At 61.8% G+C, this 24,807-nt stretch overlaps 2 protein-coding genes across 3 annotated transcripts; one reads left to right on the forward strand and one right to left on the reverse strand.

Moving 5' to 3' along the window:
- Positions 1 to 845: 845 nt before the first annotated feature.
- PI4K2A (phosphatidylinositol 4-kinase type 2 alpha) lies at positions 846 to 16,507 on the forward strand. 2 transcript variants are annotated; one of them, XM_073354630.1, is made up of 9 exons: positions 849 to 4,324; positions 6,993 to 7,193; positions 7,408 to 7,539; positions 8,069 to 8,222; positions 9,099 to 9,160; positions 13,593 to 13,692; positions 14,033 to 14,166; positions 14,597 to 14,656; positions 14,863 to 16,507. In XM_073354630.1, the coding sequence occupies exons 1-9, from the start codon at positions 4,247 to 4,249 to the stop codon at positions 15,022 to 15,024; spliced, it is 1,083 nt and encodes a 360-aa protein (XP_073210731.1). In that variant the 5' UTR covers positions 849 to 4,246; the 3' UTR covers positions 15,025 to 16,507. The 2 variants fall into 2 exon arrangements, with proteins under 2 accessions (XP_073210730.1, XP_073210731.1); XM_073354629.1 differs by having other exon boundaries at positions 846 to 7,193.
- Positions 16,508 to 17,642: 1,135 nt separating this feature from the next.
- Positions 17,643 to 20,155, reverse strand: AVPI1 (arginine vasopressin induced 1). Its single transcript, XM_073354631.1, has 3 exons — positions 20,009 to 20,155; positions 18,924 to 19,243; positions 17,643 to 18,399 (listed from the first exon to the last, which is right to left on the reverse strand). Exons 1-3 carry the CDS (start codon positions 20,138 to 20,140, stop codon positions 18,261 to 18,263), a joined length of 591 nt encoding a protein of 196 aa, XP_073210732.1. The 5' UTR covers positions 20,141 to 20,155; the 3' UTR covers positions 17,643 to 18,260.
- Between the last annotated feature and the right edge of the window lie 4,652 nt (positions 20,156 to 24,807).

The raw sequence follows: 24,807 nt of genomic DNA on the forward strand, positions 1-24,807 counted from the left end.
ACGCGCTATCTCAGAGTCCCCGCCGGCGCCCCCTCTCCCCTCCCCCCCCCCGCCCCCCCCCGCCGGCCCGGCGCCCCCTCTCCCCCCCCGCCCCCCCCCGCCGGCCCGGCGCCCCCTCTCCCCCCCCGCCCCCCCCCGCCGGCCCGGCGCCCCCGACCCGACCCCCGCCCCCCCCCGCCGGCCCGGCGCCCCCGACCCGACCCCCGCCCCCCCCCGCCGGCCCGGCGCCCCCGACCCGACCCCCGCCCCCCCCCGCCGGCCCCGACCCCCCCCCCGGCGCCCCGACCCCCCCCTCCCCCGTCCCCCCCCTGCGCCCTGACCCCGCCCTCATCCCGCTGCGCCCTCCCCCCAGCTTGCCCCCGCCCGCCCCTCTCCCCCCTCCCGGTCTGGCGCCCCCCTGTCCACCTCCGCGCCCTCCCGGCCTGCCCCCCTGCTCTCCCCCCCCCGCCCGCCGCACCTCCCCGGCGCCCTGACCCCTCCCGCCGGCCCCCCTCGGCCTGGCCTCGCTCCGCCGCTTCCTCCCGCCGGCCTGGCCCCCGCGCCCCCCGGGCCCTTCCTGGCAGCCGCGTAGCGGAGCTTGGGCCTCTCCGGCTTCCCCGTCCCGCCGGCGCCCTCCCGGCCTGCCCCCCCGCTCTCCCCTCCGCCCGGTGCCCTGTCCTCCCCCACCGACCTGGTCCCGGCCCCCCTCCTGGTCTGGCTCCCCTGTCCCCCTCCCCCCCGCGCCCTCCTGGCCTGCCCCCCCTGCTCTCCCCCCCGCCCGCCGCACCCCCGCGGCGCCCTGACCCCTCCCGCCGGCCTGGTCCTGGCCTCGCTCCGCCGCTTCCTCCCGCCGGCCTGGCCCCCGCGCCCCCCGGGCCCTTCCTGGCAGCCGCGCAGCGGAGCTTGGGCCTCTCCGGCTTCCCCGTCCCGCCGGCGCCCTCCCCTCGCTGCGCCCGGGGGGGCCTGGCCGCTCAGCAGCCCCTGTGCCCTGTAGGGACTCTCCCTCCCCCGCCCCAGGGCGGGGGGCCCGGCTCCGTCTCTCTGGGCGAGGAGGGGGTGTCGGGAAGAGAAGTGACCTGTCGGGGGGCTGTGCCCTGACCGCGCTTCCCCGGGGACTGCGGAGTGTGTCCGGGGTGCGATGCAAGAGCCTGGCCCGCCGTAGGGTGTGGGTCAGGTACCGGCCCAGGCTGCCGGGTTGTGTCCCCGCTCCTAGCTGCACACCCCCTGGGGAGGCTGACCCCCGGCCTGGGTTTATGTCCTGCGCCACTTGTTGTTGACTGCAGAGTGAAGCATGGATTGGGCTCCCGGTGCTGTACACACTGGAGGATCCTGTCCTTGTCTGTGTCAAACCTCCGCCTACCCCACTTGCTGGGACTGCCCGGAGATGGGCCTGCTTGTTGCTAATGGACCCGGCTGCCTCTGAGTGAACCGGGCCAGTGGCTGGACGGCTCTGATTAGACCCCCAGGCCCGGCGGTGGCAGGCCAAGACCCCTTTTGAGTGTGTGAGACTGTGTAGGTCTCCCTGCTGCAGGGCTTGGCTGCCCAGAGTGCTCAGCCTCGTCCCATCTCCTGCAGCGTTCAGTGACTGAATAGCGTGGGCTTAGGACGGGGCTTTCTGGGCTGGAGTGGTGGCCAGGGCCTAGGAAAGTCTGTGTCGCCCTGGGCAGCTGCATCAGTTTAACCGAAGTGCGGCTTTCGACTGACAGGGGTGCCAGCTCTGGGTGCTGCTGATCGGTCTGGGGACCTCTTCTGGTTTTGACTGGGGAGCAGGTTTCAGCTAAACCCAAGTGTCCCCGCAGGTTTGCACTGGTTGTTACAGAGATCAGAAGCTGGGTTTGAATGAACAGTGCAGCCGTCCCACGCAGACAGGCCCAGAGGACATGCCAGTTGTCAGGACTCTGCCATGGAGTCTGACTCTGCGTGCTGGGGTTACACGCCTTGCCGTCAGAAGCTGGGTTTGAATGAACAGTGCAGCCGTCCCACGCAGACAGGCCCAGAGGACATGCCAGTTGTCAGGACTCTGCCACGGAGTCTGACTCTGCGTGCTGGGGTTACATGCCTTGCCGTGGCCATTGTCCCAGCCAGGGATCCGGCGCTACAATCTCCGGGAGGGGCGCCGTAAGGGAGATAGACGCTCTCAGCCCAGGTCTGTCTGTGCTCCTGTCTCATTGCCTCGTTCCCTCACACCCCTATAGGCTTGGGCCTGCCTCCTAACTAACCCTCCCCACTGAACCCTTCCTGAGCCCATGGCTGTCACAGAGCCCCTCTCTCTGTGCCCCGGCCCTGTGGGGTCGCTGGCGCAGACTCCGTGGTATGGTGCTGTGGGAGCAGAGCAAGACATGTTCCCTGCAGGAGGGGGATGGACCAAGCCAGCGTGAAGTCCTCGCCATATCTCCACTCCCGGTGGGTCCGGTTGGCTGCGCTGCAGCATTCTCCAGGGCGCTGATCAGGGCTGGACGTGGGGCTGGGTGGCTGCCTTGTGACTCTGGCTGCTAACCGGATTAGTCTCGCTGCTGGTTCCTGGGGCTCCCTTGTCTATTGCTGCTCCTGGAGCAAGGCTTGGCTTGGCTGGGGTTTTCATAACACCAACTTCCCTGCCCCTGTCGGGGGCCAGCTGGGATTCTGGCTACCAGGTCTTCCACTGGCTGGGTCCTGGGGCGTAGGCGGCTCTGCCCCAGCCAGAGGTGAGGCAATAGAACCAATGAGCAACTTCCTTTTCACCCTGGCTCTGCGCCGTTCCCAGCAATGCAGAGAGTGTGTGTGGGTGGAAGCGTTGTCTGAGGGTGTGGCACTGGGGTTCAGTAGATGGGGGGTTATTCCTGGCTTGGGTGCCTGCCCACCTCCTCGCAGGAGCTGCCCATAACCCTGTGTGTCTGGGGGGCTTTCAGGTGGGACGCAGTGCAGAAGGGCAGGGAGGGTCCTCCAGCCAGGAGATGGCAGAGGCCCAGAGCCCCTGAGTAGCTATCACCGCTGGGCAGCAAAGAGCACTTGTCAAGCACCGTAAGGAATGAGTGCAGCTGAGGGCCTGGCACTGTGGGGCTCGGTGTGTGTGGCTGCTTTTCTGGCCCCCATTGGCCCAATACCTTCTCCCAACCCTGTCCTCCAGTCCTCTCTGCTTTTCTGGGATTCCAAAGCACTCGACAAACAAGGAATGAAGCAGGTAGATCAGTGTTATGCCGTTCTGCAGGCGTAGAAGGGAAGGGACTCTTACAGGGTCACGCAGTGAATCAGTGACAGAGCCAGGAGCAAAACTGACCAGAGTAGCACTGAAATGCGGCCACCTCTGGGGTGGAGGGTCACAGCCCACTGTCCTGTGTGGTGGATGAATGGATGGGAAGTTTGAGGATACCAGGGAAAACCTTACTACAGAGGGAAAGTGCCCCCCTGCTCTGCCCAGCCTGGGTGTCCTCTGGCACTTCAGAGCATGAAGGGCTGAACTGGACCTGATGGGATTCGACCCTGTGGTGCCAGGGAGTCCGACTTTTACACCTGACGCTCTGTCTGCCTGGCCATCCCCTCCCAGTGATGGGGATCTCTGGGAACTTGCGCCAGAATCTGGGCAGGCCACACAGAGCTCCAGGGTCCTGGGCCCCCAGCCTGTGCTACCACCGGTTCCCAAGGGCTCCGTTCTCGGGCCTTGTGGTGGCATGAGGCTGTGGACAGTGGGGTGAGGGGCTTGCCCCCAGGTGCGGGGTCTGAAGTGCCACTGTTAAGGGAATGGAGCTGCAGTGTTCTGTGTGGGGCGCTCTGTCTCATGCTGTGTTGCTGCCCTTCCTCTGTCGCCTGTCTCTCCTCCTGGGCCCCTCGTTCAGATCCCTGGGCCTCCCTGCCAGTCGTGTGCCCCTGCCATTGGGGCCGGCTGCTCTGTGCGTGCAGCACTGAGCACCATGTGTGCGGCGAACAGACCCCTTGGTGCCCACTCCAGTCTCTCTTCCCCTCCCTCAGAGCAGGGCTCTTCCCCCGGCACGCTGCACTGCCAAGGACTTTGCCCTGCCACGGAGCCTCTTCTCCGCTCTCTCTGGGGATGGCCTCTCTGCAGTGGCAGGACAGGCAGCAGGGAGGCTGTGGGCATGCCGTGTGGGGTGAAGGGCAGGGGCCCCGCGCTGGCTGGGGGAGCGAGCCATCGCGGCTGTGCACCACTTCCTGCTTGTGGTCCCAGCCCGAGAAATGCCACCCACTGAAAGGGGACCTGTGACTGAACTGCTGAGACTGCTTGGCTCTGGCCTGGTCCCGAGGAGGGCGGGGTGGTCGTGCCCTGCTGAATCACATGGGGCCAGAACTGGGAGAGGCTGCAGCCGGCTGCTCCCAGCTGGCTGTCCCTCCGCCCCACGCCTGGCTGCTTGTGGTGAGCCCCTGAACCCCTCCCCTGGCCAGTGGTCCTGTGCACAGCTGTGGGGCCTGGAGAGAGCCCCTGGGGCTGAGGGGGTACAACTGACAGCTGGGGGGTGCTGACCATGCAGCTCATGGGTGCCTGGTTCAGGGGCTCAGCCCCTGGCTGGGCACACTGGGGCAGGGGTCGCTGGCTGGCGTGGTAAGGGGAGCCCCTCTCTCCCCAGCTGGAGCTGCCTCGAACTGAGAGCCCTTGAATCTCGCCCGAGCAGCTAGTGCCAGGCCCCACTTGCTCCCTGCAGGGAGGGCAGGCACTGGGGGTGCTGAGCCCTGGTCCCTGAGCTCCCTCTGTCGCTGCCAGTGCCCCCTGCCACGCACTGCTGGGATCCCGACGCCTGCTGCCCTCGATACCCAGCCCTGGCTCCTCTCCCCGAGCTCCCCAGCTCAAACCGGGCAGCCGTCCCTTTCCGTGGGGTGCGTCAATCCCAGACACTGCCCCTGAGAGTCCCTCCCTTTCCCGATGCTCTGACTCCATCCCCTCTCTGTCTGCTGTAGTGCTCTGGGTCCTCCTCTGCCCTGGTGCTGTTGGGGCTGCATTCCCAGTGCGTGGGGCTCTGCCCTGCGCTGGGTTCCAGGGGCTGCTGGGATGGGGCCCCATAGTTTACACCTGCCATGGCCGAGCCAGTCAGTGGGTGGCAGGCAGGAGCCAAGCCTGTCTCCACATGGCAGCGGGCCTGTGCCAGGGAAGGGTGCTCCAGGCTTTGGCAGGTTGGAGCAGGCCCCAGCCTGGGGACGAGGATCATGTGCCCATGTGAGTTGCTCTCCAGGCCTGGCTGTCCTCTGCCAGTCTGACTGGTATGGGCTGGGCCACATTCACATCACTCCAGCCTGGGCAGCATGGGGCTGGGCCAGCTCTCCGCGGGGCTGTGCCCTGGCCCGTGGCCTCAGTGCCCTGGACTAGAGGGGCCTTTGCAGATGGCTCCAGCTCTGGGCTCTGCTGCAGAGACTGTTCCGCCTGGTCCCTGCCTCACCCTGCCCCTCGGCAGGTGCCCAGGGGCTCAGCTGCCAGGCCAGCATGTGTCACTCGGCTGCACTGGGTGTGGTGTGGGCATCTGCTGGGGGCGGGGACTCGCGGGTCAGCCGGTTCCCTTGGATGCAGACCCACGTGGCTCCTCTCACCTTAGGTGCTGAGCCAAGGGCTCAGTGACTCATGGGCTGGTGTCCCTGAAGTCAGGAGGCAGCTGCCTCTTCCCAGGGTCCCCTGCCGGGGGCTGGGGGGCACGTGTCTGGATCCAGGTCATGAGCAGGTCATGCCTCTAGCACCGCTCCCAGGCTCTGGCTGGAGAACGGGGCTGCCCTGACCAGGGCTGGCTGAGTCCTGCCCGGCTTCGAGTCCTTTTGGGTCCTGTGGCTGGACCCCAGTGGTGCACATGTGGGGAGTGATCTTCGTGCGTACCCTCCATGGACCGGGGTTTGTCATGGGGATGGTGAGATGTCCTGTCTCATCCAATGCAGAACCCCCATCCCAGCAGCAGGCTTGCGATGCCCATGTGCCAGGGGGGTTAGAGCCCGGGATGCTCTAGCTGGGGTTCACTTGCAATAGGTCAAGGTGGAGATGGGTCCCCCAGCCCACGAGTGTGTGTCCTGTCCGCTCCCCCCAGAGCCCTTGCATCTCCGTGGTGGTGGGGCCTGGGCAAGGCTCCTGCTACAGTGCCATGGGGACCTTCTTGTATCCACTGCCTCATCCCTGGCGTGGGTCCAGCCCCTGCCTGCGAGCGTCTTCCCTACTGCCTGGAGCCTGCCGTGGGGTGAGCAGGGCTTTGTGGCAGGTCCGGCCCCTCCGCTCTCAGGGGGTCTCCGGCTCCAGGCCTACAGCCTCTAGGGGCAGTGTGCTGGCGTCACTGGCAGAGCAGCACCAAGGCCTCTGGGTGGTGAACGAGTCCCGGGTGGAGCCATGTCCTGTCCTGTGCCCACTGGTCCCTTGGCTCTGGGGACAGGCTGACCCTCCCTGGGCTTCTGGGTCCCGGGGTGACAGGAGTGGCCTGGGGCAGGGGGTGAGGGGGCCTGGGTGGTGCTGCCATTGCTCTTGCTGCTCTCCACGGCCCGGCGGCCCCCAGGGCGGCCCAGGGTGCTGGCCTGCAGGAGCAGGCGGGGGCGGGGAGAGAACCAGTCAACTCATGGCACTTTGGAAGCCCCCTTTGGAGTGGGGATTCCTGGTGCTACAGGGTGGGGTCCCCCCCCCCGAAGGTTTCCAGCCACGCCCCAAACATTCCAGCTCCTTACCGAGCAGCAGGCGGGTTCTGGCAGGCCCTACCGCTGGTCCCGGTGTGGGGGCTGGGCAGCCCTCACCTCCCTGAGCTGCTGCCCAGGCTGTGAGGGGCCTGGCCCGCCGGCTGAGCTGTGGGTCAGCTGGGAAGAGGCTCAAACTCCCTGGTGGCCAAGCCCAGCCCGAGCCAGGGGCCCCGCGGGGGGGGGCGGTGTGTGCGCGCAGGGACGAGCGAGGTAGGTGATCCCTGCTGAGAGGCATGCAGTCTGTTCCCTGCTGCTGCAGAGTCCTCCCTTCTCTCCCTGGTGGGGTTTGTCAGGAGCCGGTGGGGGCTCAGAGGTCCGACTGGTGGGAGGTTCGTCCCTGCTGTCCCACATCCCTCTCCTGCAGAGACCCAGCTGCCTCCCTCTGTCTCCAGAAAATCATCGGCGTCTTCAAGCCCAAGAATGAGGAGCCCTACGGGCAGCTGAACCCCAAGTGGACCAAATGGCTGCAGCAGCTCTGCTGCCCTTGCTGCTTCGGGAGAGACTGCCTGGTCCTCAACCAGGGCTACCTGTCCGAGGCCGGCGCCAGCCTGGTGGACCAGAAACTGGAGCTCAACATTGTTCCCCGCACAAAGGTGAATGGGGGGGGGGGGCAGAGCCCATCATTGGGTGGGCTGCTTTTCCACGCCCCCGCAGCTCTGCTGGTGCCCTCGCGGGTCCTGCGCTCCTGGGCGTAGGCTGCTGGCCTAGGAACAGGCAGAGTCCCAGCCCACGCTGCGGGAAGGCCACGTCCCACCTAGGGTCCAGCAGCTCTGCCTGTGCTCCGCGCTGACCGCTGTCCCCCCCCAGGTGGTGTATCTGGCCAGCGAGACTTTCAACTACAGTGCCATTGACCGGGTGAAGTCCAGAGGGAAAAAGCTGGCCCTGGAGAAGGTGCCAAAAGTTGGGCAACGATTCAACCGCATCGGCCTGCCGCCAAAGGTAGGGGCTGTCAGAGACCCCCTGGGGCTGCCCTGTGTCCGCAGCCCCCTCACCTGGTGTCACGCAGTGTGCGGGAATCAGGGCCCTACACCCCCACTTCCTGTGATTCCCTGTGACTCTCAGCCAGCCAGTAAAATGGAAGGCTTATTGGAGGACAGGAGCACAGTCCCAAACAGAGCTTGTTGGTACAACTAGGACCTCTCAGACAGGTCCTTTTGGGGGGCAGGGAGCGTAGACCCCAGCCTTGGGGTTCCCTCCATTTCCCCAGTCCACTCCCAACTCAAAACCCCTTCCTGCCGACTCACCCAGCCTCCGGCTCCTCCTCTAGCCTTTGTCCAGCTTCCCAGGCAAAAGGTGTCACCTCGCCCCAACCCTCCTTCTGGCTCAGGTGACAGGCTCAGGTATTGTCCCGGTAGTGAAGCCACCCCCTGCTATCCCATCCCCAATGCAGACAGTCCCAGTAAAACTCCCCTGCCACATCCCCAGGTCAATCCTCCCTGCTCCGTCACACCTGGCCTCTCTGCTGCAGGTGGGCTCCTTCCAGCTCTTCGTGGAAGGCTACAAGGACGCGGATTACTGGCTGCGGCGCTTCGAGGCGGAGCCGCTCCCCGAGAACACCAACCGGCAGCTGCTGCTGCAGTTCGAGAGGCTGGTGGTCCTGGACTACATCATCAGGAACACAGGTGGGGCTGGTGCCGCACCCATGCCCAGGAGCCCCGGCATTGGGCCTTGCTGCCTGGAGGGAGCTGGGGAGGGGGAGAGCAGCATATTGCTGCCCCAGGACGGGGGGAGGGTGCGGAGTCGCTGCACCCCCTGCCACAGGGCAGCTGTGACTGGGGTGGATCACGGCAGCTAACAGCACCACTTCCCTGACACGAATGGTGTAGCCAGGGGAGGTAGAAGGTCATAGCTCAGGCTGGCCTGGCCGGGGCCCTGCGGTTAAAACCCTGTCTGCAGCTGGAATGCCAAGGAGCTGGAGCTGCGGTTCTATCCCTGCTTGGCACTGGCCTGGGCAGGGGGGTTCGTGACTGGCTTGGGGGAACGCTCCCCTCCTCAGCACCGTGCCAGGCAGAGTCTGGCCCTGCTCGGTCTGGGAGTGGGGTGCGTCTCCTGGCCTTGGGGCCTGAGCTTGGTCCAGCTGCCAAGGCAGGGCTGGAGGGGAAGATGCCGCTCCTGGGCTGTGCCTGTGAATGCTCCCAAACTGTTCGGTCTCTGGGGGTGACGTATTTGGGGGCAGCCCTGGCTGGCTTGGGGCCTGGAGCCGTTTCCCAGGTAGAATTCCCTTTGCCAGCCACTGAGCTCCCCCTGGGGCCCTCATGTGTGTGGTTCTATCTTCCCCCTCCCCCGTCCCCTCCCCCCAAAATCCCTGGAGGAGTCTGTGTCCCCTCCCGTGTGCCGTGCACACCCAGAGGGTTACGTGGCCCAGGGTTGCCCTGGTGCTGCTGGAGACTGTGACCCCCCACTCCGTGCCTCGCATGCCCGAGCAGGGAGCTTTGGTGCTGCTCCTCCCCAAACAGGGCAGGTCCTGTAGTGACGTCCACTGGTTCTGCTCCCTGCAGATCGAGGCAATGACAACTGGCTGATCAAGTATGACTGCCCGCTGGACAGCACAAGTGTGCGGGTGAGTGGGGAGGGGGCTGGGCAGGGAGCGTGGGGAAAGTCACTGGACTGTCAGGCAACAGAGGCGAGTTCTGAATGTGCTGAGGTTCTGGGTCTTCTCTCCAGTGGTGGGGAGTTGCCCAGCCCCATGGATGGTTCTCGCAAGCCTCCCCTTCTGGCTGATGGCAGTGTGATTTACATGGACCGAGGCTCTTGTCGAGGGAGGAGCCAGGGCCCGTTCTGTGCAGGTGTTGGCATAGGGATGCAGATGGGGAGCTGGGCTCTGTTTAGGTACCATGTGGCAGGCTGGAGACATGTGCTTGTGATGGTGTTGCTAGGTAGACTCGCCGTCCCCACAACAGTAGTGCTATGTGGCAGTCGAGCTGTGGCTCATTCAGTCTCTCAGCGACGTGAGGGCTCCCAGCCCTGCTGTGAAGCCCCAAAGGCTGTGTGGTCTGAGCCCCAGCCAGCTGCAGGTGGTATTGGCCAATTCTTGGCACTCTCTAAGCAGGAGGGGCGTTGGGAGCTAGAAGGGACCATTGTGGGCATCTCATCTGACCTCCTGTATAACACAGGGCAGAGACCTGCCCTGCAATAATTCCTAGGGCAGAGCTTCAAAAACATCCCGTCTGGATTTAACAATGGCTGGTGATGGAGAATCCACCCCGAGCCTGGGAAGTCGTTCCAGTGGTTAATGTACACCTCATTTCCAGCCTCTATCTGTGTAGCTTCAACGTCCAGCCACTGGATTGAGTGAGACCTTCTTTGGCTGGACTGCAGAGCTTGTGGTTAAATATCTGTCCCCCTTGTAGGTGCTGACAGACAGATCGAGTCACCCCTTAGCCTTCTCCTTGTTAAGCTAAATAGATCGAGCTCCTTGAGTCTGTCACTATCAGGCAGGTTTTCTAATCCTTTAATCATTCCCGTGACTCTTCTCTGACCCCTCTCCAATTTACCCACATCCTTCTTGACTTTGTGTGCACCAGAACTGGACACCAGTGCCAAATCCAGAGGTAAAATCACCTCTCTGCTCCTTCTCAAGTCCCCTGTTTATGCATCCCAGGATCGCATTTGTTCTTTTAGCCACAGCGTCACCCTGGTATGTTTAAAAAATATTAAAAAAAAAAAAAATTAAAAATAGAATGAATGGAAGAAAGGGGAAATTTGGTAGAAATAAATATTCATTAGAAGTTGGGAATTGTAGAAAATGTGATAAGGGAAGTCCAGGGAGACGCAGAGAAATCCATGGCCAGCAGAGTGAGGGACAATAAGGAGGAGCCTGACAATGGTATTGGTCCATTGACAGATGGAAATGGTGGTAGAATTATTAGTGATAATGCAGAAAAGGCAGAAATGTTCAGTAAACATTAATATTCTGGGGGCAAAAAAAAAATTATCTCTCATTGTATGGAGACAATACTATTTCAATTCACCTTGTACCTCTGGAGAGTGTTAGACATTAGTAAAGTTAGACATTTTTAAATCAGCAAGTCCAGGTAACTTGCATTCAAGAGTTTAAAAAGAGCTGCCTGAGGAACTCGCTGGACCATTAATGTTGATTTTCAATAGGTTATGGAGCACTGGGAAAGTTCCAGAAGACTGGAAGAAAGCTACTGTTATGCCAATTTTTAAAAAGGGTAAACAAGATGACCTGGGTAATTATAGGCCTGACAGCTATCCTGGGCAAGATAATGGAGTTGCTAATGCAGGACTCAGTTACTAAAGAACTAAAGGAGCATAATGTAATTAAAGCAAATGAGTTCAGATTATGGAAATTAGATCCTGTCAAATTGGATATATTCTTTGATGGAGATTATAAGTTAAGTTGATAAAGTGGACATAGTGTACTTAGATTTCCAGAAAGCCTTTGACAAGGTCCCTCACCAAAGGCTCTTACGTAAATTAAGTTGTCATGGGATAAGAGGGAAGATCCTTTCATGGATTGAGAACTGGTTAAAAGACAGGGAACAAAGGGTAGGAATAAATGGTAAATTTTCAGAAAGGAGGGGGTAACTAGTGGTGTTCCCCAAGGGTCAGTCCTAGGACCAATCCTATTCAACTTATTGATAAATGATCTGGAGAAAGGTGTAAACAGCGAGGTGGCAAAGTTTGCAGATGATACTAAACTGCTCAAAATAGTTAATACCAAAGCAGACTGTGAAGAACTTCAAAAAGATCTCACAAAACTAAGGGATTGGGCAACAAAATGGCAAATGAAATTTAATGTGGATAAATGTAAAGTAATGTACATTGGAAAAAAATAATCCCAATTATACATACAATATGAGGGGGGGCTAATTTAGCTACAACTAATCAGGAGAAAGATCTTGGAGTCATTGTGGATAGTTCTCTGAAGATGTCCACACAGTGTGCAGCGGCAGTCAAAAAAGCAAACAGGATGTTAGGGAATCATTAAAAAAGGGATAGAGAATAAGATGAAGAATATCTTATTGCCCTTAAATAAATCCATGATACGCTCACATCATGAATACTGCGTACAGGTGTGGTCCCCTCATCTCAAAAAAGATATGCTGGCATTAGAAAAGGTTCAGAAAAGGGCAACTAAAATGATTAGGGTCCCATATGAGGAGAGATGAAAGAGGCTAGGACTTTTCATCTTGGAAAAGAGGAGACTAAGGGGGGATATGATAAAGGTGTATAGACTCATGAGTGGTGTGGAGAAAGTGAATTAGGAAAAGTTATTTACTTGTTCCTATCATATAAGAACTAGGGGCCACCAAATGAAATTAATGGGCAGCAGGTTTAAAACAAATCAAAGGAAGCTGTTCTTCACTCAGCGCACAGTCAACCTATGGAACTCCTTGCCTGAGGAGGTTGTGAAGGCTAGGACTATAATAGGGTTTAAAAGAGAACTGGATAAATTCATGGAGGCTAAGTCCATTAATGGCTATTAGCCAGGATGGGTAAGGAATGGTGTCCCTAGCTTCTGTTTGTCAGAGGGTGGAGATGGATGGCAGGAGAGAGATCACTAGATCATTACCTGTTAGCTTCACTCCCTCTGGGGCACCTGGCATTGGCCACTGTCAGGAGACAGGATACTGGGCTGGATGGACCTTTGGTCTGACCCAGTCTGGCCATTCTTATGTTCTTAAGGTAATAGTGCTTATGAAACATACTTAGACTTCTGTAAGGCATTTGACTTGGGACTTGCATGACATTTTGAATTAAAAAAAAAAAATGAACAATATAAAATTAACCTGGCACACATGAAATGGACTAAACGCTAGGTAACTGATAGGTCTCAAAATGTCACTGTAACTGGGGAATTATCATTGAGTAGATCTGTTTCCAGTGAGGTCCTGCAGGGATCAGTTCTTGGCCCTACACAATGTAAGTTTTATCAATGACCAGGAAGAAAACATAAAATCATCCCTGATAAAGTTTGCAGATGACCCAAAATCTGGGGGGGGTGGTAAATAGCAAAGAGGACAGGTCACAGATACAGCGTGATCTGCATCGCTTGGCAAACAAGCACGAGTAAACAATGTGCATTTTCACGCGGCTAAATGTCAATGTACACACCTAGGGACAAAGACTGCAGGTCACACTTACAGGCTGGGGGACTCCGTCCCGGGAAGATTCCTAACGTCTGATTTATACTCATTACTATCAACTCCCCCGTCTCCCATTTGTGTGTACTATCTCATTATTTGTTATAGCTGCTGTCACTTCCCCCTAAACCAGTTCAGTTTTGTTTAATCAGCGGAACCCTCTTCCTCAATTGTGGCGCTTGGGCCATCCAGTGAAGTGTTCTTAAATGATCCCCAATGATCATTCACATTGGTCTCATTAAACTCTCCCTCCCAGCTGATTTGGCTCATCATTGTTTTTAAGCTTTGTGAAACTGGCCTTGTTAAAGCCCCAAGTATTTATACCACTGGCCTGGGCTTCTTTCTGCTTCCATGTTATAAGTGTGATCAGTCACGATCACTTGTACCTAAGGTCCCATTAACTTCTAGTTATGTGGTCAGCTCCTCCTTATCTGTAGGACAACGTCTGCTAGAGAATTCCCCCAAGTTGGCTGCAGCACTTTGAGTTTGGAAACTGTCATTAATAATGGTTAGAAATTCCAAGGATGTCTTAAAGCTGTCAGCAGGAGACCTCCGGCGCATGTCACTCAAATCACAGTCCCCCCAATTATGTGGCTTTTTCCTACATGTTAGAGACAGGTGTGTAAGGAGTCGGTCCCCATGTGATTTGAGTTCAGTGCCAGCCCTGACCCCCTCAGTGCAGTGCACCGGCTCCTGTGCCCAGGGCAGTATGTTGGCAGTGAGGGGAGTCTGGGATGAGAGCGGAGGAGCCAGGCAGCAGGTGGTTCAGAACAGAGGAAGTGCCCGGGGCAGGGACCAGGCTGCATGGTGGTGCCAGGGGTGAGTGCTGGGCTCTGGCTTCCCTGCCCCTGGTGACTCCTGATCGATTTGTTTCCCCTGTAGGACTCTGAGTGGGTGGTGGTGAAGGAGCCCATCATCAAACTGGCTGCCATAGACAACGGCTTGGCCTTCCCCCTGAAGCACCCCGACTCCTGGAGAGCATGTAGGTCCCTCTGCTGCGCTCCTGCTCGCGAACCTGGGGCCAGCCTGGTGCTTTGACAACTTGTCTTATGCTGGCAATCCCCCAGGCTAGGCCTGCAGCCCCGCACCAGCTCCCTGGAGCCAGCCGGGCACCATGCTCCCAGAAGCAGCAGGGTGGCCTCAGTTCCCCCTGGGGGCTGGGAGATGGTTCAAGGGGTGGGAGCCATGGCAAGAGGGCTCATGCCAGCCCCCCAACGGGTGGAGCTGTCCCCAGGGCACCAGGCTGTGACCCCCATGCCATCCTTCACAGGCCAGGGCTGAGCACATGACTCTGACCTCGGCTCCGGCTCTTCCCCCCCCAGACCCCTTCTACTGGGCATGGCTGCCCCAGGCCAAAGTCCCCTTCTCACAGGAGATCAAAGACCTGATCCTCCCAAAGGTTTCCGACCCCAACTTCGTCAAAGACCTGGAGGAGGATTTGTACGAACTCTTCAAGGTCAGGTGGGGGCCTGGGAGGGAGGGAGGTCTGTCATGTAGATGGGAGGGGCTGGCCTGGGTGGTGCAATGAGACCCTTTCAGAGCCAGGGGGTGGGGGGCTCAGCCTGTGTGGGGTGGGTTTTGCTGCATCCTGCTAGCACCTTCTTGGGGGAGCAGAAATCCCAGGCAGCAGCTGCTGTCAGGGCAGGGGCCTTGCTGCCTAGGGCCCGGGGGTCTCGCAGCAGGGGTCTGCGTCCAGGGTCTCACTGCCTTGGTGAGGGAGACGGGTGTGTCACTGCCGGGGGGTGGGGCGTGTCGCTGCCTTGGCGGGGGTGTCTCGCTGCCTGGGTGAGGGAGGCAGGGGTGTTGTTGCCAGGGCCTGGGGTCTCACTGCCTTGGGGGGTGAGGGGTGTCTCGCTGCCTGTCCCTCACTGCCGTTTCTCTTGCAGAAGGACCCTGGCTTTGACCGGGGGCAGTTCCACAAGCAGATTGCTGTCCTGAGGGGCCAGGTATGCTGGGAAGGCCCCTCTTGGTGGGGCGGGGCAACGGCTCCCTCTTGCCCTGTGGGCAGGCATGGCAGGGGCATGCTGGGCGCTGCAGTGTGGGACACTGGCCTAGTGCCCCTCAGGGGGGACAGTGGCCCCGGCAGTTCCCTGGTCTGCGGTGCCTAGGGCAGGAGTCCTGGACTCAGCATCCCTTCTGCTCTGTTGCCTAGATCCTGAACCTGACACAGGCCCTGAAGGACGGGAAGAGCCCCCTACACCTGGTGCAGATGCCACCGGTGATCGTGGAGACGGCACGCTCCCACCAGCGCAGCGCCAGCGAATCCTACACACAGAGCTTCCAGAGCCGCAAGCCCTTCTTCTCCTGGTGGTAGCTGGCTGCTGGGCCCCCTGGGCTGGCTGGAGCAGTGCTGGCCTGCTCCTGTCTGCTGCTGCGGACCTGCAGCCAGGACTCTACGCTCCAGGAGAGGGCAGGTGCATCTGGGGGAACTTCCAGCTGAACTCTGCCCGGGCAGAGCCATGGATTCCCCGTGCTGCGGGGCTTGGACGCAGCCTGGCAGAGCCCAGCTCCAGCTGCAAACTGCCCGCTCAGCAGGAGTCCTCAATGCAGCTGCTGAGTGAGTGGAGCCGGGGCCTGCCTCCTGCATGTGGTTCTGAGCCCATCTGCTCCCTGCTGGGGCTGGGATCCGCCCACCCCTCAGGAACCCAGGCTGCTCGCTGACTGCAGGGGAATAAAGGCAGCCAGTGTCAGCTGGAAGTGGCCCTGCTGGGCTGCCCCCCCTCCCCACTGGCTGTTTGGAGCTGGTGTCCCTGGAGAGGAGGCATGTGCATGAGTTGAGGGGCTGGCACAGGAGACCCAGCACGTGCCCAGGGCTGAGCTGGCAGGGGGCAGCAGGCCTGGGGGTGCCCCAGACAGCTGCGCTATTGAGTGTTTGTAGTTGCCCTTCCTGCAGAGGGGAGAGCAGGGGCTGGAGACTGTGGATCCCAGGGAGCGCTGAGCACCTTGGCACAGGAGTGATGCATGCTGGGACCTGGCCCCACTTCATAGGAAAGCTGAGGGCCCTGGTATGGGAGCTGCTTGTCCCCCTTCCCCACTGGGCACAGGGTGATCTATCCTGGTTTAGCTGGCCTGCCATTATTCCACCCTCTCTCCTATATGAGGGGCCCATGTTCCCCTCTGCTCCTGCCCTCAGGCTGCTGGGCAGGCCCTCTGTCCAGGGGCACTCGCCCTCTGCTCTGCAGGCCCTGGCTGCATGTTGGGGCAGCCTGGCTTCACTTCTCAAGGGAGCCATGCCAGCCCTTCCCAGCCAGGGGGGAGTTCAGCCTGGCATGGGGGGGCTGGTGCCTGCTAGGTGAGCTATGGCTGCTGGAAGGGTTCTGGCTCCATACATCTGTACGGCTCCCTCTTCCCCACCCTGTTGCTGGTCCTGCAGCCAGGCGGCTTGCCTCATGGGCACTGCCCAGGGGCAGTTCTGGGCATCATACAGCTGGTTCCCAGGCTGGGCCTGGGCCAAGCTCCTCCTCCTGGTCCTGCCCCAAGCCCCCTGGGGTGGCCTAGCAATAGCACTGGGGCTCAGGCTGTGCTGCCCCATTGGGGCAGGGGGGTTGGGCACATTCCCCTCCATGAACGGAAGTGGGTGGGGGGAGTCAGGCTCTGGGGCAGGCCTGGGCTGCAGTACCTGGGCCCCTGTGCGCTGGAGCTGGCCAGGGGCTTCGTGGGCTGTGGCCACTGCTAGCAAGCCGGAGGCAAGATTCCATCTTTTTGGCGGCTGCTGCTGCTGCAACCTGACCTGTAATGTATCGTTCTCATGCACTGTTGAAATGTATGTAATGTATTTAAACCCATGCACCAGCTGAGTCAGACCTGCCTTTCCCTGTGGGGCTCTGGGGGTGGGGAGAGGTGACACCTGCTGCAGCTGGGGGGTGAGTGCCCCTCTGCCTGTGGGTGCCACTTGCTCCTGTCTGCCCCTGGGGGCTGTGATGTGGCACTTATCAGGCAGGGCCTGTGGCCTACCACGACCTGTCACTGATAAGTCTGGGCTGGGGGTGCTGTCCTTGCTCTAGTGCCCCAGGGAGCTACTCTCCTGGGCCTGAACCCAGCTGCAGGAGTAGGGGGAGCTGCTGCAGCCAGGCTGGAGCAAGGGGCAGCAGCTGGGGGCTGTGCCCTGCTGAGCTGGCTGCGGTCAGTAGAACAGGCCCGTCTCCCTGAGGCCCCAATGCTTCCAGCACCTGTGCTGCTGTAGCTGACCTGCCTGCCATGGGCACAGGGCAAAGCTGCTGTCAGCTGTGAGGAATGCCCTGCAGAGCTGGGCATCTAGGGGTGCCCCCTGGGGGCTGGCAGCTGTGGGCATGCTGCTTGCTGCCTGAAGCTAGAGCCCTGTCTGTCAGGGCCTGTGTAAAGTGACCCCTCCCCCTGCATTAGTGGGCTGGAGGGGGGTGGGATCTGGCGGGAAGGGGTCAGGGAAGGGCCTGAGCAGTGTCCTCTACTTCCAGCTGAGGAGCATGTGCCATGTTAGGAGAATCGTGCTGGCTCCCTCCCCACAAGAGGCAGCGGGGCTATGAGCCCCCTGTTGAATTGGCTGCCAGGCAGACTGACCCCACAGAGGGAGAAAAGCACCCCCCCTACCCCACTGTAGTTCGTGTCCTTCAGCCGGGTGCATCTGAACTGGGGCTTTCTAGCACTTCCCCTGGCCTTTCCACAGCCCTCGTCCTGCAGGAGCACAGCCAGGGCCTGGGGAGTCTCACAGTGCAATGGGCTGAGTGGGATGGTGCCCAGGGATCTGAACAGACAAAACAACAGGCTGGCATTTACACCCCACCTGCCAGGCTGAGCACCCAGCTGGGCTGCTGTACGGAGGTGCCCTGGCTGTGTCATGCTGTAGTGAGAGCCTCACCCCACATAGGTGTGTCTCCCTGGTCCTCCCCTCTCGGAGCTGGCCAGGCCTGCAGTAAATCCTGGCAGTGCAGACAGTAGCAGACTGGGAGGCATGTACAGGTCTCACGGCTGGGTTACTGCTCTGGCTTTTATTACACATTCTCTCCTGCTGTATTCAACAAGCATCAGGTGTTTTCCTTGGGCTGCCCACAGTTGGGTGGGGCTCACCCATGGGACTTGGACCCCAGGCAGAGGGGCACCCTAGAAAGCCAGCTCTGGTGCTGACTGCATTTGCCCCACGTGTACCCCCCCAGCCAGGCCTGGAGGTGGGGGAAGGGCTGCCTGCTTGTGGGTCACTCCCCTCCCCATTGGGGCTCATCTAGCTGCCAGCACAAGGCTCAGCACCACTTGGGTCCCAGAGGCCCTGGCCCCTCAGCAAAGGGCCTTCAGGGCAAGTTTGTGTTGGATGAGGGGTGGCTGCAAGGCCCATTTGCAGCCCAGGCTGCAGCTGCCCTAGGCTGGCTGGTCCCCACAGTGATGGGTGGCTCACTTCCCCGCAGGGACCCCTCACTCTGCTCCCCTCTCCCTTCACCTACTGTGGGGGAGGGAGGGGAATCTGCAGCTGCTTGGCCCAGCTCTAGCCAAGGGGGACAGAACCCCCGCCCTGTGTCTCTGCCAGCGTGTGGGGCTGAGCCTGGCCAGGCAGCTGGGAGCTCCCAGCACCAGCTGCCCCCCTCACTGCTGGAGCTGGTGCAGGTACCCTGTGGGCCCTGGCCCCCTCTTCCTCCGCCTGGTCCTTGGACCTGTCCTGCTGGGCCCCTCCAGCCTCGGGGTGCTGCCAGGGTCTGCGCCAGGGGAGCTGCTGTCCTCGAGCCTGTAGGGGAACAAATGGAGTCAGTGTGAGGGGCAGAGGATGCCTGGCCAGGAACACATGGGGCATCCCTGCCCCAGGCGCGAGGGTGGAGCTGGAATTGCGGCAGAGGCAGCTAGCCCAGCCTCCCTCAGGGCAAAGGAGCTCCCTAGCCGAGGCTGCCCCTTCCAGCCATACCCTCCCCATGGCCTTGCTGCGGGGGGGCTCCCCTCCTGGGCCAGGCCAGATGGGAGCCAGGGACAGGTTTGGAGTCTGTCACCCACAGTGCTGGGGGAGCTAGAGGGGGAGGCGGCAGGTCCAAGGAAGGGCCCTGGCACTGGGATGCTCTTTTGTGTTTAGGGGTAGCTCGTTCAGTCTACCCTGGGCCAGCCCCTGAATCACACAGGCCAGACATGTCCCCACCAGGGCTTGTGGGGTGACCTGCCACTGCCCCATTTCTCCCCAGAGCCCCACCCCACAGTGCAATCTCCCCACAGGAGGCTGTGCTGGCCGGTCCGCATGCTCAGGGCCCTGGGCCCAGCCTGTACCTTGGGTGGCTGCTGTCCTGAGCTGCTGGGCTCAGCTGGGGTGGCAGCCGCCCCCTCCTCTGCCTGCCCCTGAGCTGGCGCAGGGCTTGGGCCGTGCGCCGGTCGCCCGCATAGCCCAAGACCAGCTGGGCGCGTTCCTCGGCCCGTGCGTCCCCGCTGCTCCGGAACAGCTGCCTCAGCTGCAGCAGCCCCACGCCCTGGAAGATGTTGGCAGAAGCTCTTTTCCGGGCACGGGCCTCAGGAGCCTGGCGCTGCAGGGGGTCACATGCCACAGAGGCCGGGGTGCCCATGGGTCTGCCCCCGTGGGGCCAGAGGAGAAGCTGTGGGAAGGAAGGGAACAGGATGAGGCTGCGAGAAGGGTTTGGGTGTCCCACTGCCTCCTGCATCCCCCGGGGCTCCCCTGCTGGGACGGGCGGGGGAGGGGGGAGCCTAGGGGATTTTGCAGCCTGCACCCATAACATCTGTCCAGTGTCCCAGCCAGTGTGTCACCAGCCAGGGGCCCAAGGCCAGCTGGGAAAGAGACGAGCCAGATATTTCCCTGCCCGGCTGCGCTGCCTTTGGGGCCCAGAGGGGCCCCATTTCCTGAGCTGGCTGAGCAGGGCTGGACCCGAGCCACCATCCCCAGGACACAACAGCCCCATAGCCCTCGGGCAGGCCCAGGAAAGAGGGGGGGCCGCTGCCTTCTCCGGCGGGCCGCGAGCAGGGGGGGTCGCGCTCCAACGACGGGCGGCCCTGGGCTCTCCGGGTGCGTCTACACGGCAGCGACAAGCCCAGGGCTGGCCCGCGCCAGCTGGCCCCGGGGCTGGGTAACTGTGGTTACGCCCCGGCTGGGTCCCGGCGCTCCAGCCCCAAGGGCGAGAGGCAGTGACCGGCCCCGAGCCCGGCCCCGGCGGGGTTCAACGCCAGTGTAGACGCGCCTCGGCGCCCGCGGAGGGAGCCAGCCCCGGGCCTGCCCGCGACCGGCCCCGGCGCGGGGGGGCTGGCGGCGGGGGGCCCCGGCCGGGCCCGACCGGACGGGCCCGACCGGACAGACCGGACCGGAGCGGAGCGGACCGGACCCGCCCCGAGCGCCCCCGCCCGGCTACCTGCGCACGCGACTGGCGGCGGCGGCGGCTCCGCGGCCGGGCCCGGCTCTGGGGTCCGGCCCGAACCCCCCGCCCCGAGCGAGGACCGCAGCCCCGCCCCCCGCCTGCCAGCCAATCAGCGGCCGCGGCCATCCGCGTCCCGCCTCCCCGAGCCGAACGCGGAGACACCGGCCGCCCAATCAGGCCCCGCACAGGGGGAGGGGCGGCGCCTGGCGCCTCTCGGGGAAACACGTGGCACTCAGTGACGTCAATAGGCAAGCGGTGACCAGCTGCTGGCGGGGGGGTTTGGCGCTACTGGCGGGGGGAAGCGGGGAGCGCCCCCCCCGGAGCCTGCAGCCGCCCCCCCCATCCCGCCCGGGCCCCCCCGGAGCCTGCAGCCGCCCCCCATCCCGCCCGGGACCCCCCCGGAGCCTGCAGCCGCCCCCCCATCCCGCCCGGGACCCCCCCGGAGCCTGCAGCCGCCCCCCCATCCCTCCCGGGAGCCTGCAGCCGCCCCCCCATCCCGCCCGGGCCCCCCCGCCTAGGAGCCTGCAGCCGCCCCCCATCCCGCCCGGGACCCCCCGCCCGGGAGCCTGCAGCCGCCCCCCCATCCCGCCCGGGACCCCCCGCCCGGGAGCCTGCAGCCGCCCCCCCATCCCGCCCGGGACCCCCCGCCCGGGAGCCTGCAGCCGCCCCCCCATCCCGCCCGGACCCCCCGCCCGGGAGCCTGCAGCCGCCCCCCCATCCCGCCCGGGCCCCCCGCCCGGGAGCCTGCAGCCGCCCGGGACCCCCCGCCCGGGAGCCTGCAGCCGCCCCCCCCATCCCGCCCGGGACCCCCCCGGAGCCTGCAGCCGCCCCCCATCCCGCCCGGGAGCCTGCAGCCGCCCCCCTATCCCGCCCGGGAGCCTGCAGCCGCCCCCCCATCCCGCCCGGGCCCCCCCGCCCAGGAGCCTGCAGCCGCCCACCCATCGCGCCCGGGACCCCCCGCCCGAGAGCCTGCAGCCGCCCCCCCATCCCGCCCGGGACCCCCCCGGAGCCTGCAGCCGCCCCCCCATCCCGCTCGGGCCCCCCCGCCCGGGAGCCTGCAGCCGCCCCCCCATCCCGCCCGGGCCCCCCCCGGAGCCTGCAGCCGCCCCCCCACATCCCGCTCGGGCCCCCCCGCCCGGGAGCCTGCAGCCGCCCCCCCATCCCGCCCGGGACCCCCCCGGAGCCTGCAGCCGCCCCCCCATCCCGCCCGGGACCCCCCGCCCAGGAGTCTGCAGCCGCCCCCCCCATCCCGCTCGGCCCCCCCGCCCGGGAGCCTGCAGCCGCCCTGTGAGGATGTGACGCAGCAGGGAGGGGGGAGTGTTGACCTGGGAATGTGCCCTGGGGATGGGAGACCTGAGAGCCTGTCACCTGAGCCAGGAGGGGGACGGGGAGGTAACACCTCTGCCCAGGAATGTGAACAGAGGCTGCAGGAGGGGGCCTGCTGGGGGGGTTTAGTGTCAGTTTGGGGCTGGGGAGAGGAACACAGGGAACCCCAGGGCTGGGGTCTAAGCTCGCTGCTCCCCCAGAAGGACGTGACTGAGGGGTCCTGGGTGTACCCACAAGTTCTGTTTTAGACTGTGTTCCTGTTGTCCAATAAACCTTCTGTTTTACTGGCTGGCTGAGAGTCTCAGTGGATCCCAGGAAGAGGGGGGCAGGGCCTGGACTCCCCCGCACTCTGTGACATGCCCCCCCATCCCGCCCGGGACCCCCCGCCCAGGAGCCTGCAGCCGGCCGGCCCTGCCCCAGATCCCGCTCAGGGCCCTGCCCAGCCGGAGCCCCGGGATCCTGCAGCCGGTTGCACATCCCAGGCTGTGAAATGCTTTGCAGTGAGAAGCTCTGTTCCCTGCACACATTAGGGCACCCCGCCTTTTCCCAGTCAGTAGAGATCCAGGCGAAAAGCACCCGCCCGTACCCAGTCCCTCGGGCTCAGGGTGTCACTAACCTGGTCAATGTAAGTACCCACACCCTTTCCCAATGTGTAGGGCTCCGGGAGTATCCTACTTCTGCAGGTGTGCAGGGCCTTTGACGAGTGAAAGAGCCTTACACTGTAATATCCTACACCACCTCTATTTATGAACAGTCACCAAACCAGACTGCACACGCCACACACAGGGCTCACCACTCCCAATAAGACAGGGGAACTTTTCTGGATGGCCAGTCAGGATCAGGTCCATCCGGGGGACTCCAGTTTCTGCCCGGTGTCATTGGCAGGGTGTTGAGGTCTGGCAGCTCTGATCTTGGGGGTGTGTCCTGGAGTTGGTTCCCAAAGAACTTCCTTTTGGACCCCAGTTTATATCGTGAAATTTGAGTCCTTTTTAGCTGTGCCCTAACCAATCATTACACTAAAATTTTACTAACCAATCCTAACATAGTGTAACAAAAAATTTTAACCAATCCTCTCCCACCATCTTAATTTACACGTAGCAAAATTAATTATGTAACAGACGGCAACAATCAAAGAACCGGAACCATAATGACAAAACAATACAGAAAGGAGCAGTTCACAAGCACGACTATTGAGAAGTGGTTTCTTGCCAGACTGACGCCATCAAACTACATTTTCTTTAACCACCTTAAGAGCCGTGTCTCTATCTGGTGGTCGTGGGGGCCACTGGGACAGGGTCTCCTTCTCCCCAGCCGGATCTGACATTGTTTTACTGTCATGTAGATGGACTGTGAGGATGGGACTTCCCGCTTCTCAGCTAATGGCTGCAGCTCGGTGGCTTTTTAATGGGCTGCAGACGAAGGCTATATCCTTCCAGCTCCCTGCCCCGCCCAGGCTCAGCCACTGCCCTCTGTGGGTCCGTGCGGCTGCTGGGGACTTTGGAGGCTTCCTGCGCCTGCAGCTCACGGTATCCCAGGTTCTTCCCAGGGGTCACGCTGCCCCTCGCCTGGGCGACTGAGCAGCCGCCAGTGCACTCAAGCCTGCCCAGACAGAAAGGCCCCCTACCTCCCGTGCCCCAGCCCTGCTGCAGCCTGGTTCAGACACGCCACACTGCCTGACGGCATGAACAGGAGCTGCTGGAGCCCTGCACTGGGGGATCGTCCCTACAGACTTTGCAGAAGGATGAAGGAGATTCTAACAGTAACCTGCAGCTTTCGAACCTGGGACTTTCAGATCTGTAGCACAACCCCTGCCCCTTGAACTCAAGGAGTAACCTCGTTTGCTGCCACCTGTAGTAGGCTGCTATCCACCCGTGGCCCAGGGGGAGATGACACATTTTGCCAGCATCACCCGAGGCTGTATGGAGCCTGGGGAGAGGCCCTGAGCCGGGGCAGTACACAGAGGGGCTGGCTCATTTGCAATATGAAAACCAAGCAATGTTGTTGAAGTGTCACAGATGAATGCAGCACGGGAGGAAATGGGTTTATCGGCCTCCCTGAGTAACAGACGAAATGCTTCGATGAATGGCTGGGTGCAATCCTCTCCCTTTCCTGGCGCAGTGTTTCTGTCATGAATGAGTGAGCCAGAAGAAAGCAGGGTGCGCCCGCCGGGGCACATGGTGGGAGGATGCTCAGGAAGGACAGGTTTCAGAGTAACAGCCGTGTTAGTCTGTATTCGCAAAAAGAAAAGGAGGACTTGTGGCACCTTAGAGACTAGCCAATTTATTAGAGCATAAGCTTTCGTGAGCTACAGCTCACTTCATCCATCCAGCAGCAAGGATCCTGCAGTACAGGGGATTTCCTCAGTGCTGGTCAGTTGGGGAGAGGGGGCGGGGAGTGTAGATGGCTCATGTTCCACACACATGTTGTGGGGCTGGGAGGGGACTGACCTGTCGATAACCCTGTGCCTGGAGGATGGGGGAGGGCTGGCTCTGACATCCCATCCCCTCCAGCTCAGCACTGCCTGTCACAGAGCAGACGAATCCTGTCAAGGCCTAGACCTGCCCCTCAGGGTCTGTCTGCAGAGGGAAGATGCCTCCCAGCCCAGGAGCTAGGAGGGCTGGTGCATGGAGTCTTGGAGGCCAGGGGCCTGCCCACATGGGCCAATGTGAACCTTTAGGGTTTGGCCCCCCAAGGGACTAGTTACAGGCTGGAGAACAGACCCGGCCCTGTGGATCCCTGGCAGTGCCCACCGTGGGAAACTCTGCCAACACTACCAGCTGCAGGCAACACGTGGTCCCCACTAGGCTCCTTCCCTCTGCAGGCCAGCAGTTCCCGCGCCCCAGGTTGTTACACCAGAGCACCCAGCCCCTGCAGCATGGAAGCAGCATGCCACAGTTCACTGGCTTCTCCTCAGTCCCACCCTCTCCACAGCACGCTCGGATCTCTCATAAAACCACATGGAAGTTTATTTAGCAGAGCTCGAGTTAAGGATTCAGACAAAGGCAAGTCAAAGGATTTACAGACAGGTTACAGGTAAAAGACAAACAGACCAGGCAGCCTAGAGCCTGCACTCATTAACGAGAGCCTCTCAGAAACTAGCAGGAAGCGCTGACCAGACTGTGGTGGGCTGGGCTTTACTTATCAAAGGAAAGAGGACCCGGTCCTTCACCGTGCTGGCTTGTGGCTGGGCATAGGGCTGGGCTCACTGCTGCAGCGAAGGGGTGAGATGTTTGTGAGTGCATGGGAGTGATGGATGAGTTCTACATCCTCATGCTTCAGGGCAAAGGAAATCAGCAGCTGGGGTCAGGAAGGCCTGTCCTTGCTTCACACCTCTCCTGTGAGGTAGCTGGACAGTGAGGCACAGTAGAGAGACAAGGGGGGAGGGCATATCTTTCACTTGACCAACTTCTGCTGGTGAGAGAGACACGCATGCTTCCCGAGGAAGAGCCCCATGTCGGTGGAAAGCC

This window comes from Lepidochelys kempii, chromosome 7 (assembly GCF_965140265.1).
Source record: "Lepidochelys kempii isolate rLepKem1 chromosome 7, rLepKem1.hap2, whole genome shotgun sequence".
Lineage (NCBI taxonomy): Eukaryota > Metazoa > Chordata > Testudines > Cheloniidae > Lepidochelys > Lepidochelys kempii.